Raw genomic sequence first — 15,309 nt, forward strand, 5'->3', positions numbered from 1 at the left:
CTGTGAGTGCACTATATCAGAGCTAAGTAAATTTGAATGTGGGCAAGTTATTGGTGCTCATATGGAAATGCTACTGTAACCAAGGGAGCTGAAGTGTTTAAAGTTTCAAGAGGCACTGTATTAAAGATTTATACTGCAAGCAGAGAAAGCGACAGATCATCATCAGGTAAGTCACAATTTGGACGAAAGAATGAGTGATCATGACAAATGGTCATTGAAGATGATTGTCATGAAAAATAAGATGCCAACATCTGTAGAAGTTACTGCAGAACTGAATGTCGAACATGCAAATATGGCCAGCACCAAAACAACATTAACAGAGCTCCATAAACAGGAACTACAGGGCATGCTGGAATTCTACACACATTCTTCAACGATGAAATGTCCGTAACAGAAAAACATAGTGCCAAAGCCACAAAACCTCAACTATGGAGCAATGGGACAATGTCATTTGGTCAGATGAGTCACCTTTCAAATTTCAAACTTCTGGAGTAGTTTACGCCCATAAAGTGAAATGTGGCAGAGTTCAGTGGGCATTTGGGCAGCCATATCATAGTATTCCCTGGGCTCCATGGTTACTCTCCATGATTACATTCCTACCAAAGATCCAAAGATTATTATACATTATCATTTTAGCTGTTCAGGTCCATTCGAAGGTACAATGTTTGCTCGCCAATAGTGATGCTGTGTTCCGAGACAACAGGGGTGCTGTTCATATGCTCACATTGTCCTGGTTTGGTTTTGTGAGCATGAAGATGAATTGTCACATCTACCCTGACCATCACAGCCACAAGATCTCAATATTATTGAACCTTTGTAGTCTACTTTGGAGATGAGTGCATGATCACTATCCACCTCCATCATCATTAGCTGAAGTTGTCACTATTTTGCAGGAAGAATGCCACAAGAATCTGTCAAAAAACATACTGGAGTTTTAGTTATCCATTCCTGGGCAACTGGAATGCTGTTCTGGACGCCAGCATGTTTTCTACACCATATGAGGCATGGTTATATTGTGTTTTTGGCATTTCCACATTTTTGTCCATATGCTGCAAGAAAGACCCCAGTGAGGGGTAAATAGACGGCAAATGGTGATCACTGGGCTATTTCACACTCACTGCTATCCCTTCTGATACGATAAGGAGGGTTTCCCACTCACTGACAACACCTTTGCAAACTAATGTACAGATCCCTCCAGATAGGACCCATCCGTTTCCAATAGAACGAACAGTAAACTACAAGGACTGGAGAATGGTCATCACTGAAATGCATTTCTTGGAAAACAACAGGAGCACATTAGCTGTAGTTCTGGCAGGTGAAAGTAACACCCGCTGCAGATCCATTAAATGATCACATTAAGGGCATCCTCGTAAAGTGTGAGGATGCCTGGGTGACAGGTGATGGCCCACTATCACTCTCTGTGATGGGGATAGAATATCGACAGTTTTCGATTCGACAGGGGGATACAGTGCCTCCAAGGTAACTGGAGTGATCTTCTCCCATGATTTCTTCTTTATCTCTTTAAATACTTTAGATAGTTGGCATTCTTGCTTGGGGTTATTTGCTGTGGAGACAAGAGCAGAAGACCAACAATCTGTGGTTCTGTCACACACTGCCTGGTGTTGGGTCATTGGTCTGTAGATTTAAGGGAGACTTCTCCCTAAAGGCAGCTGTGTCGTTGGTAGATGCCAGAGGAAGACACTGCTGCTCCGGTCAGATCCAGGAGTCCAGGTTAATGGTGGTGCAGTAAGAACCACAAGAGAGGAGGGGCCTATCTGCCACATAGGCCAATTTAGTTGTGCAACTACCACAGGTCAGTGTTGGGAGAATAGGATGAATAAGTACTCAAGTACTGCTGATGACCTGGCAGCAGTAGCAGCAAAGTTCAGTATCACTGGGATGGTATAGACATGATCCTGATAGGTACACAGACAAACTACTGAAAAGTTTAATACTGAAAGGCAGAAATTGGCTAGCAGAAGTAAAATGATAGAACTGTTTAACAGTCTTGTACAAAATCTGTAAGTCAACAGAAGTTCCACACATACAAATTTCTATGCCCGATTGCAAATAAACTCTGAACCAATTACAACGCAATAACCACTGAAATAAGAATAATGCAATATTCACAATAACTGTTCTGTATCCACAATGGAAGTCATGATTAAGTAAACTAACACATGAGAGGTACTCTGTTTTAATTACCCCAACAACAAAAAATGTTGGACCATGAAATTGGGTGGTAATGTTCGTTCCTTCTCTAAATATTCACCTTTCAACACAACTCTCTTTTCTTAACAATGGATAACTTAGTATGTACCTTGGTTGTAGGAGTATGAAATACTCATTATATCCTGTTATGTCTTCAAGTAATGTTCAGTAAGTATGACTAACATCTTTGGCACTTCTTTGGCATTATAAACTTCCATGTTTTTATTATTATGATCCAAAATGGCTGCACAATGTGTAAGGGAAAGAACAGTCTATACAACTGTATTCCATATACTGGCACAACTTTAAAACAACTTTAGCACTGCAATCCCAGCAAATATTTTCTGCTTTTTGCAATGTCCACAGTGCACTCATGGGTGTTCATCATCTTCATAATATAAGCAGCTGACTCAAGATCACTGACCACTGCTCACTGCCATATACAATGTTGCACCAACTTACCAAACATCAGACACTTAAGCCATTTCAAAGCTGCTGGAAATTTATAATTGACAGTGTTGTGTAGGTGCAAGTTTACTAACTGTAAACTCTCTCTCCACCTCAAACATCACTATTTTGTATCATTGGAGCATTTGCCATTTAGCAACATCTATGAGGTACGTATAGTTTAGGAATTATATAGAAAATGTGAGCATTACCACAATTTTGTAACTGTTTATGTTGCAAGTACCAACAGCCTCAGGAATATTAATGTAGAATTACATTGAAAATTTTTATAAAGCTTTTTGTGTGTAATGTTGAATAAAATTTGCTACCAGTCATAACTGCAGGTGGTTTATTTAAAATGTACCTGGTTGTGTACTTATGCCCATCTTCAGATGAGCAAATGTTCAGTTTCAGGTTTCCACATCCAATAGATATAGTATCTAAACTGTAATGCAGAAACATTTAACTGTTTGCACAATCACATCAAAATGGATTCTCCCTGTCTCTCTCTCTCTTTCTTTCTTTTTTTTAAAAAAAACTACCACCTCCAAATGTGAAGGATAACAGATTGTATTCAGTGTTACCCTTTAAAGGAACAGTCACAGAGTTCAACAACATTTATTATCAATAAAATTCAATTTATGTTTTAAATCAATATTATGAAGCTGGCCAGATTAATAATGACAAATTTTGTTATCATAGATAAATTATATGTACTCAACTAAAGGAGTTTCACTAGTAATGGTAGTAATCTCCAAATAATGAGTAACTTTTAGAACAGTCTTTAATAAAATTACATTTCTGCCAGTTAATTTTATTCAGTCTTTGAGAAAGCACTTCCTTGATAGACTGGACATTTTTCGCAACTATTGGTGATAACTTACTAATAACCAATAAGAAAAGAAGGATAATTTTTTCTACTAACCATAAAGATGACATGTTAAGTAGCTGAGAGGCACAACAAAAGACTGTTACACATTTAGCTTCTTCATCACCACCACCACACACACACACACACACACACACACACACACACACACACACACACACACACACACACACACAGAGACAGAGACAGAGACAGACAGACACACACAGACACACACACACAGACACACACACACACACACACACACACACACACACACAGACAGACACACAGACAGACACAGAGAGAGAGAGAGAGAGAGAGAGAGAGAGAGAGAGAGAGAGAGAGAGAGATTCATTCCCACAAACAAACAACCTCACACACACACACAACTGCCTTCTCTGGCAGCTCAGTCCAGTCCGAGCAGACAGGCATGTGTGCATGAGATATGCTTGGTACGTGTGTGTAGGGTGACCAGACGTTCGGATTAATCTGAACGTGTACTTTTTAGCCCTTTGTCCGGGGTCCGGGCGGATTTTTAAAGTGTCTGGCTTTTTTGCAAAGTTGAGCGTAATACAGTTAAATTTACAATTCGTCCCGTTCTATTGCTCTTTTCTTAAATAATTTAATTATTGGCACAGCCTTCGTGATAAACACGCACGAAGGCTGTGTTAGTAGGTGGCACCAGGACCGTCGATGTTTTTGTTGATCTACCAATAAGCGAATGCAAATATCAATTATTTAAAATTTTCTTTTCGTATCTTCGCTTTGTATTGGCTTGGCTTCCTGTAGTACACGTGTGATTTGTGAGTGTAATTTTTAACCGAGTGAGTTACGTAAAATGTTTGGCTATGCCTAAATGAAAGTGTACATTTTTTGATGTCCTTTCCTGCAAATGTCCAGCTTTAAGAAAGGGAGAAATAAATTTGAAGCGGAATGTAAGATATGTCCAGCTGGAACGTATGTCTTAGTGGCCAATAAAGGTAAGAAATAACTCGACAGATTAACTGCCATGGTTTTATTTCATTGTTTCATAGTCATTCAGTTTATCTATATTTGGAAGGTTAAAGTGTAGTTTACATGTCATCAGCTGCTATTTGAATTGTAGAAGTTGGTAGCGGTGCATTGAATGAAGGGAGGTGAGTAGTCTTATGTTTTTCGCTTTGTAAACAATTCCGTGTTGTTGATATAACAAAACAATTGACACCACACTGTCACCACAATCAATGTCTTTAATTTTTTTATATTGCTCAGTTAACCACCACCTGACCATTAGTAACTATTAACTACTAGTTTTACCGGTAATTCCGGCAGTCATGCGACTTGTCCAAAGCTGACGAGTGGTATCCGCAGCCGTTTGATGTGTCCTCTTTTTTCTTCCTTTGTCCTCCTTTTTGAAGCTGTTTGTCCCCATTTTTAAACAATTGCATCTGGTCACCCTACGAGGGTGTGTGTGTGTGTGTGTGTGTGTGTGTTCCTTTTTTGTAGAAGGTTTTGACCAACAGCTATATTGTTTAACAGTCTTTTCGTTGTGCCTATCTGTAGCTCAATGTGTCAACTTTATGGTGAGTAGCAACCACTCCTTTTCCTTCTATTGTTAATATTCCAACCCACAGTATCCACTGACCAATAACTGTAACTTAAAATGTTAACATTAATAATACAATCCACAAACTTCCAGTGGAGTTTGCACAACATCATTTGCAAATTCATGAATTGAAGAATTTGCTTTTTCAATTTGAGAAGAACTACAAAGAGAACCTACAACAAATTTAAATATCCTGTCTCTACTCCTCACTAAACGCTGGTTACTAAAGAAGAAGATAATACACAACTACTGAAAGCATGTCAATACAAAGCAATAAAATTAGGTCATTACTGAAATGTCCATCTATGAATTAGTGCAAATCACCAACAGAAAACACAATTGCTAGAATAGTTATCAGATAGAATTACAAAGCAAATGGGAGCATGGTGAGGACGACAGCTACAAAATTACAATAAGATAAATGCTGTTGTTAACATGTGAAAATTTTGCCTTTCCTACTTAATCACACCAAAAGTTGACTAATACGACCATGTCCAGGCAAGGAAAAGGCTTTAAAAATATTAATATTAAAACTATTTCCCTTACTGTAATAATATCATTGCAACTCTAATCTGTCTGTCATACATTTGAGCCATTTTCCCATACATACTCACAGTTTGCAGTTTTTCCCCCTTTCAGTTATACCTCACCACATTTTAAACACTATAACTGTCTTATCGAATGGAAACTTGTGCAAAGTTATACCAATGTGCTACAATATGGTGGCCTACAGCCTTCCGACTTACAAGGGTAGTGATCTTAACTAAACTGAATATATTAATTTTACATATATAAATTGAACTGCTCACATATATTTAAATTTCATCATTACAGTTTAATACAGTGAGGGGAGAAAAAGAAAAAAATAGGATCAGTGGGAGCCAAACCCAGGATGGTGAGCTGCCTGGCTGGATTTGACACCACTCACCCGCAGAGCAGCCACAACAGCAGAGCTTTAAAAATACCTCACACTATATGCTTGCACAATATCCTACACAAAAAAAGAAAAAAAAAATCAGACCTTTTGATTTCAGTAATCTGAGGCAAATGATTGGATTGACTTCTATTAAATATTTTTTCAGAACATGCTCTGCCTTCTTCAAACCATCTTGGTATTCACATAAATTGCTTTCCAGTGTTGTTTCTTCTCTAATTAGTGCGAGGGCTACTCAGAAAGTAGGGAACATTTTGGCATTAAAAAACGAAGTACAAGAAATATGTTTTATTACACTACTGGCCATTAAAATTGCTACACCACGAAGATGACGTGCTACAGACGCGAAATTTAACCAACAGGAAGAAGATGCTGTGATATGCAAATGATAAGCTTTTCAGAGCATTCACAAAAGGTTGGCGCCAGTGGCGACACCTACAATGTGCTGACATGAGGACAGTTTCCAACAGATTTCTCATACACAAACAGCAGTTAACCAGAGTCGCCTGGTGAAACGTCGTCGTGATGCCTCGTGTAAGGAGGAGAAATGCATACCATCACGTTTCCGACTTTGATAAAGGTCGGATTGTAGCCTATCGTGATTGTGGTTTATAGTATCGCTACATTGCTGCTCGCGATCCAATGACTATTAGCAGAATATGGAATCTGTGGGTTCAGGAGGGTAATACGGAACGCCGTGCTGGATCCCAACGCCCTCTTATCACTAGTAGTCGAGATGATAGGCATCTTATCCGCATGGCTGTAACGGATCCTGCAGCCACGTCTCTATCCCTGTGTCAACAGATGGGGACATTTGCAAAATGACAACCATCTGCACGAACAGTTTGAAGACGTTTGCAGCAGCATGGACTATCAGCTCAGAAACCACGGATGCGGTTAGCCTTGATGCTGCATCACAGACAAGAGCGCCTGTGATTGTGTACTCAACGACAAACCTGGGTGCACGAATGGCAAAACTTAATTTTTTCGGATGAATCCAGGTTTTGTTTACAGCATCATGATGGTCGCATACGTGTTTGGCGACATCGCGGTGAACGCATATTGGAAGCATGCGTTCATCATCGCCATACTGGCATATCACCCGGCGTGATGTATGGGGTGCCATTGGTTACACGCCTCTGTAACCTCTTGTTCGCACTGACGGCACTTTGAACAGTGGACGTTACATTTCACATGTGTTACGACCCGTGGCTCTACCCTTCATTCGATCCCTGCGAAACCCTACATTTCAGCGGGATAATGCACGGCCGCATGTTGCAGGTCCTGTACGGGCCTTTCTGGATACAGAAAATGTTCGACTGCTGCCCTGGCCAGCACATTCTCCAGATCTCTCACCAACTGAAAACGTCTGGTCAATGGTGGCCAAGCAACTGGCTCGTCACAATACGCCAGTCACTACTCTTGATGAACTGTGGTATCGTGTTGAAGCTGCATTGGCAGCTGTACCTGTACATGCCATCCAAGCCCTATTTGAATCAATGCCCAGCCGTATCAAGGCCGTTATTACGGCCAGAGGTGGTTATTCTGGGTACTGATTACTCACGATCTATGCACCCAAACTGCATGAAAATGTAGTCACAAGTCAGTTGTAGTATAATACATTTGTCCAATGAATACATGTTTATCATCTGCATTTCTTCTTGGTGTAGCAATTTTAATGGCCAGTGGTGTATATACATCTGAAAGGGTGACTAATGTACTAGTTTCCCACACAGTCACCAAACACATTGAGGAACTTATAGTGGTGGACAAGCTTTGAAAGACCTTAGCCGTAAAATTCTGCCACCTCAGACTTCATCCAGTTAGTCACACCAACCTGGAGTTCCGCCTCGTCATCGAAGTGCTGCATTGCAAGCCAGTTCTTCATCTTGGGAAACAAATGGAAATCGCTTGGTGCAAGATCGGGGCTGTAGGGCAGATGAGGGAAAAATTTCCCATTTGAATGAATTAAGGAGTTCTTTAGTGCCGTTTGCCATGTGAGGTGGGGCACTGTTGTGCAAAAACAAAATTTTGGACGTCAGCTTTCCTCAGAGTTTGTTTTGAACTGCTCTTCTAAGGCTGACAGTACCAGGCAGAATTTATGGTTGCTCCACGTTTGAGAAAATTAATAAGAAGCACACCTTGCCTATCCCAAAACAGTCACCATCTGCTTCCTTGCTGACAAGGTTTGCAAACATTTTCTTGGTTTCTGGGGGGACCTTGTGTGCCCCCACTCCATGGAATGTAATTTTGTCTCCCAATTGACATGTTTCACCGAGTCACCACTGGTTATGATTTGATCCAGTAATGAATCACCATGTTTGTGGTAGGCCTCCAGTAATGTCAACGTTGCCCCCATTTGCTGTACTTTATGGTTCTCCATAGGCATTTTGGGCACCATTGTGCACAAAATTTGTAGTAGCCTAGCTTCTGAGTGACAATTTCAAGTAACAAAGTCCATGAAACTTGTGGAAAATAAGGCAAAAGCTCCATTATTGTGAAGCGATGATTTTCACAAATCGTTTCATCAACTTTAGCACCAAGATCATAAGTCACAACGCGCAGACACATTCCCGCTGTCACAGATGGATGCCAACTGAGCTGTCCAGCACGCACATACCGAAATTACGTGATTGGCGCGCGACTAGCAGTATCAAATGGAAACATTCCCTACTTTCTGAATAGCCCTCGTATAATCTTTGAGAATACGTTACATGCTACTGGTTGCAAAGAAATTCCTCTGCAGTTAGTAACATCCTTTTTATTGCCTTTCTCATATAGGTTATGTATAAAGACCACCTTCCAATCTCCTGGGAGTTTATATTTTTCAAGGAGTCTCTAAGATTAACTTCAGCTCATTTTTTATTTTTGGTAGAGCGTTAAGTTTTAATAATTTCTTCAATTTCTTCGATAGTTAGGGGTAAATATTATTCCACATTTTCGTGAGTGTGTGAATATCTAAGCTTGTGTACTGGTTCTGGGAAATTAAAAACCTTATCAAAATATTTTGTAGGTGTTTCAATATTTTCAGCATTACTTATGCCGAATTTGTGAGCATTGTCCTAATCCCCTCTGCTGTTAGATTTACATTTGAAATACATCTATCTGACTCTTTAAATCTCAATTTCTTCTATAAAGATCTACTAGAAAAGGGCCTCTTTAGCAGTCTCTGTACAGGAAGCTCCTTCATACTACATTTCCCTGTAAAGTCACTTGTTTTAGCACCATGTAGCCTTTTGACTTGCAAGGGTAGTAATCAGAACGATTTTAATACAATTTTAACTGTGTAAAAAATATTTAAATTTACTAATTAATAGTTTAACAATGTGAAAAAAATGGTGACAGCAGGAATTTAAATCAAAGCCAGGTTGGCAAATTACCAGTTGAGACAATTCGGCCATGGTGCCATCACAACAGTAGCACTTTATAAATCCCTTGCACTGTATGACTACACAATGTGGCACACAGTTTCAAGGAAGAACACTGACCTGGTGCTGTGAGCAATGTTGCACTATTAGTGACATAACATCAGAGCATGTGCAGTGGGAAACAGACTGCTGTGTCACTTCTCTAAGTTGATCACAGCACAGCTGACTACTTCCGCAGTTTACTCTTCTTTCCAATTATTACAGTGAGACTGCTAGAGAACACATTTTAATCTGTTTCATTTGAATATAAGCGAGCATTTTAAGAGAAATTGTGTCGTTTTTGGCTTGCATCCAAAGAGAAATGGTGCAATCTTGGTGCAATTTCATGTTCATATACAAAGCAAAATTAAATAATTTCAGTGTGACATTTACATTGCACTGTAGCATATTAACACATAACAGCCACCGCTGGTCTTATTAGATGTAACCACAGTTTTGATTATTAAAATTTATTCTATGTAACTGCCAAATTCCCGAACTACTTTTTTATGTGCAGCAGACATACAAGATATGTATGCAATGAAACATCTGACAGCACTTGCATTGACTTTGGGATTAGTGTCATTGATATTGTTAATTAGGAAATTAATTTGTAATTTGTTTACCAAGACCAAGGAGATCCTGTGTGGTTTGCTTCTGCTGCTTGGCAGCCTCAGGATTTTGCCGACCAGGTTTGGGGCTAGTTGATCCTTTAGGTTTTGGGAGTAACTGAGGCACTGTTACTTCTGTTAATGATCCTGTTGATTTTCGGGTCTGCTGCTGCTTTGCTTCCTTCTTACGCTTCCTCTGCCGTTCTGCTTCCTCTTCCAGTTCCTTGTCCCAATTGACCTAAAATAATAAGCGAGTTCTGTAATAATACATAGAAGTAAATGTGAACAAATGAATAAATTTATATAAATGAAAGCTACGTATCACGAGTCACTCAAAAACTATAATCCATTTCGTACTGAACGACCCCTGACAGCCTATATTCTGGTTACACAGCGTGACTAACTTGTGTGTGTCGACCCTTGCCGGAAATGTCACTTTTTTATGGTATGTGAACATTACATGTTAGTTAAAAAAGGGGGGGTGACATGCGATAATATGTAAAAGAAATCATGCTTTTTCAATGAATTTTTGTAGAGTGTCAACTTTGTTGAGTCATAGAACCATACCATAATCATGTGAAAAATTTCTTTTGCAGAGTTTAAAAATACAGTCATTTTCTATTTGCAAGCAGATTTTAATTATTTTCTGATTAGTCATTTCCACTGTTATAATGTGAAGGTCAAGATGCTGCGACTGAGCTTACCATTGTACTGCTATGGCAGAGGAAGTCAACTGTTGTCATTACTTGGTGGACAAAGCACAGGTGTAGAGCTATAACTTTTATTGGTTACACTGTATGTCATTACTACTGAATGCTCCCCAGGATCGTCAGCTAAATAGCTTATTAAGCAGTTGCGTTAGTAGCTAAAATCCATGTGACACTGTGGTGGAACGAGCTGTCACGTCAGTACCCTGCTATTGTTGCAATATGTGATAAAGCACCTATTCACCAGTGAAGGATGGCAACTTTGTGTGAGCACTGCAATACAGCACTGCCAAGTTCAGTTGTTGCAAATAAAGGGCAATAAAACAGGGTACTATGAATGAATGCTTTATATACAAGCATCTCGCAAATTAACAGTGAAAGGTACCATATATTTTAACTGCAAGTGAAAATCTATTAACTCAGATTCTGTACAAAAGAAATAGGGAACACTTTTCTGATGATAAAAAGACATGAAGTTTCTCTCTGTGCTCTGAAAATTCACTTTCATTAATACCAAGACATTCAGAAGTTCTCTTTGCTGGCTGATGTGGAATTGCTTGTGCCCTGTTCTTTTTTGGCCTCAAAGCAAGCATGTGCACTGATCAACATGACTTTTCGTAACTCCATAAATGAAGCACGTTTTCATGTAACTAATTATATCATGACGAGTATCTCACTTAAGCACACAAAAACTTGTGAAAGTGAGCCTGCAGCATCTAATGACATAAAAGCAACTACATTAAAAACATGATATTAGCACTTTATGTAGATGTATGTGCATAAAAATATAACTGTTGTTAAAGGCAACAACTTTGTCTTGCTCATACACATCACAACTAGGATGATTGTGGCAACCTACATCCACCATCACAAAGAAACAAATGACTACTCTGAAAGTGACAAAAATCCACCTCTAAGTACAAAATGGTTGTATCTTTAAATGGTGCAAACAAAATTTTTAAGCTAATTACTTCTGCAACTCTTGCGAACTTTACACTCGCAAAATGCACTCAAAAGAGCACACTTCCTCAAATATTACTGTGCATGCCCTCCCCTTTTCAACTAAAATGTAATATTCATGCACTGAATAAGAGTGGACATTTCTAAAATTCCAGCAAAGTACAACACATTTTTGTACATCATGTGATGCAACGATGTCAAGAAGTTGTATACTGAGGTGAGTAAAGTCATGGGATACCTATTAATATCATGTTGGACCACCTTAATGCAGCAACTCGTCATCACATAGATTCAACAAGTCATCGGAAGTCCGCTGCAGAAATACTGGGCCATGCTGCCTCTATAGCCCCCCCATAACTGAACGTGTTGCCAGCGCAGGATGTCACACAAACTGACCTCTCAATTATGCCCCATAAATGTTTGGTGGGATTCATGTCAGGCAATCTGGATGGCAAAATATTCGTGCAAACTGTTGAGAATGTTCATCAAACCAATCGCAAACAATTGTGGCCCAGTGACATAGTATAGCGCACAGTTGTCCATAAATTCCATTGTTGTTTGGAAATATTAATGGCTGCAAATGGTCTCCAAGCAGCTGAATATAACCATTTCCAGTAAATGACTCAGGACCCAGTCTATTTCATGTAAATACAGCTCACATTATGGAGCCACCACCACCTTTAACAGTGCCTTGCTGACAACTTGGGTCCATGGCTTTGTGGGTCTGCACTACACTAGCCCTACCATTAGCTCTTACCAACATTGGAAATCATCTGACCAGGCCATGTTTTCCAGTCATACACAATCCAAGTGATATGGTCACAAGGGCAGGGGAGGTGCTGAAGGTGATGTCGTGCTGCAAGTGAAAGCACTCTCATTGGTCTTCTGCTGCCATGGCACTTTAATGCTGAATTTTGCCACACTGTCCTAGCGGATACATATGTCATGTCCCATACTGATTTCTTTGGTTATTTCACACAGTGTTGCTTGCCTGTTAGCATTGACAACACCTACGCTAATGCCAGTGCTCTGTCATTAAGTGAAGGCAGTCTGCCACTGGGCTGTCTGTAGTGAGAGACAATGCCTAAAATTTGGTATTCTCTGCACACTCTTGACACTGTAGGTCTCTTCATGTTTAACTCCTTAACAATTTCTGAAATTTAATGTCTCCTGTGCCTAGCTCCAACTACCATTCTGTATTCAGAAGTCTTTAAACAAATTCACAGAACATACAAGGGATTGAAGCATGAACCTTTATAGTTTCACACCCAACCAGAAGGCAAGCTATACACACTATTGATTAATGAGACATTTGGTTTCTGTAATGTCATAGGTGTGAGAAGCACTATGAAAAGGCCAAGCAGTACTGCCTACAGCATCTCACAATAACTTCAGTATGAAAACAGTTCAAAGCACTAATGAATTTGTTATATTACAAACAAGAAATCAATTTCCAAAAACAACATCTGTATCCATACCTCACGATCAACAGGCACACGTACCAGAGGATACTTCCCATTGTACCACACTAAAATTACTACTTGCTGCAGTCACGTAATGATTATAAGTAGTATGACTTCTTAAATGCCTCTGTGAATTGTGTGTTTAAAATTACGTACAGAAAGTTGACTAATTTGGAAGGCGAGGGGGGGGGGGGGGGGGGAGAGATCTGTGAGGACAATACAAAAGACAAAAGACAAAAGACAAAAGCTTTAACTTATGACTGAAATAATGGCGAACCAACATATGAAATTGTCCAGATAAAGGTAGCGAAATAGCAAGCACCAATGTAACAACATTGCAGTTCTGCTTTTTATCATAGCTGGCAAAAGTATTATAAAACCAAAAGATCAGTTTAATAAAATACAATTATGATTTAACTTTCTCCTAACGTCTTAAATCCTGTGCACCAAGACAATTCCGACCAACTGATCCAGGCCACTACTTCACATTATTAAACAAATGAGATTTTTTTTTCATGGAGTGATTCAAATGCTTTAAAGTCAGTCTCTTCTCTCTCGCTCTCTCTCTGCGGAACATTATGTGCCACTTCTCCTTCCAGTAAAGAGTTGAGTACACCACAATGAGCAAAAATTTTAAGATGGATTTTAGCAATCTGCTCTATGTCTCTAGACATGGAGTACTAACTCTTAGTGAAAAAAATGTGGAGGATGTTAAGATTGTCATTCCAAAACAAATTCCTCCTACTTGTTTGTGTTGACCAAAAGTCTGAGCCAGATTGTGTTGTTACAGGACTATTTTTTTATCTTTTTGTCCTGTTGGTTTTATTATCCTCAACTGACGACAGCAGCAGCAGCAGCAGCTGCAGCAACCAGGATGCATTCCAAAATCACATCTGACAAAATGCATATAATACATGAATGTATCATTAAATACCTCACTACTGAAGAAATTGTGCTATTGACACTAGCTGAAAGTGTATGGAGACGATACAGTAGATGTGAATAGTGCGAGATGGTGGGGATTGCGCTTTAGTGGTGAAAAGGGACTGTATGAAAATCCACGCCCCAGTAAACCTTGCTCAGTTGCCACACCCCCAAAAAGTGCAGTCTTGATAAACTAATTCACGATGATTGGTGAATTACAAAAAATAAATTTTGTGAACACCTCAGTTCCTTCTGTAATGCCTTAGACAATATATTACATAACTTTGGTTATCACAAAGTTTGTGAAAGATGAGAGGCCTTTGGACTCTTACACAATATTTAAAAATCATTGAATGGAACTGTCAGGACCTGCTGGACCAGTATGACACTGAAGGTTGTAGCCTACTCGACTTTCCTGCACAGATGTCCTTGGCAGCCAGCACTACTGCTGACATCTGGCTGAAAAGCTGGTGGTGAAAGTACGCTATTGTCAATAATTTATTCCACATAAAAACGAAGTTCAAACACTTGAACAGCACTTCGTATTGAACTCTCTTTCATGGTCAGTTCGTGTCTCATACCTTCAGTTTAATACAGATAAATTGGTAGCCACATGCTACACTTGAATGATGTTCTACAATACAGCTCAAGTGCAGTATGCTAACACCAATGTAATCAATCAGAAATGTTCAAGTGTGGCAAATAATGGATCAACAAATCATAAAATAAATCTCTCTAGAATACTAATACAGTTTAAACAAGATACCACACTGTTCTCTCACTTGAATAGTATTATTAATGTTTGTTTGAAGTGCACAGTTATACTCCATCCTTTATTAACACTGCCAATAAAAGTCAAACAATGCCATTACAAGTATTTGTTAGAAGTGAATACAGACAATGTTATCACATATAAGCCCACAGTAAAATTAATTATCAAGAACCGTGAATGAATTATTGAGATGAAGCTGTCAAATACAAATATTACTTAGGCATGGTTCATTCTTCAGTTCCATAGTTTTAGTAAATGTACAACAGAGACACATGTTGCGTAGACCCAGCCTTTTCCATGCATACTGGCAAACATGTTGTTCACACTGTATCTGGCCACAGGCTAACAATTTCATGGTAGGGATGGGTCTTACAAAGAGTGTTGTAAGAATAAATTGTTATTTCCACAACTACATAA

General features: G+C 39.2%; 1 protein-coding gene across 2 annotated transcripts in view; it reads right to left on the minus strand.

Moving 5' to 3' along the window:
* LOC126092618 (stromal membrane-associated protein 1) overlaps nucleotides 1-15,309 on the minus strand; it is a 179,252-nt gene that overhangs the window by 95,758 nt on the left and 68,185 nt on the right. For both annotated transcript variants that reach the window (XM_049908333.1, XM_049908332.1), the window contains exon 4: nucleotides 10,082-10,304. In XM_049908333.1, the coding sequence (XP_049764290.1) occupies nucleotides 10,082-10,304 (223 nt within the window). The remainder of the gene's footprint in view (nucleotides 1-10,081; nucleotides 10,305-15,309) is intronic.

This window comes from Schistocerca cancellata, chromosome 7 (assembly GCF_023864275.1).
Source record: "Schistocerca cancellata isolate TAMUIC-IGC-003103 chromosome 7, iqSchCanc2.1, whole genome shotgun sequence".
Lineage (NCBI taxonomy): Eukaryota > Metazoa > Arthropoda > Insecta > Orthoptera > Acrididae > Schistocerca > Schistocerca cancellata.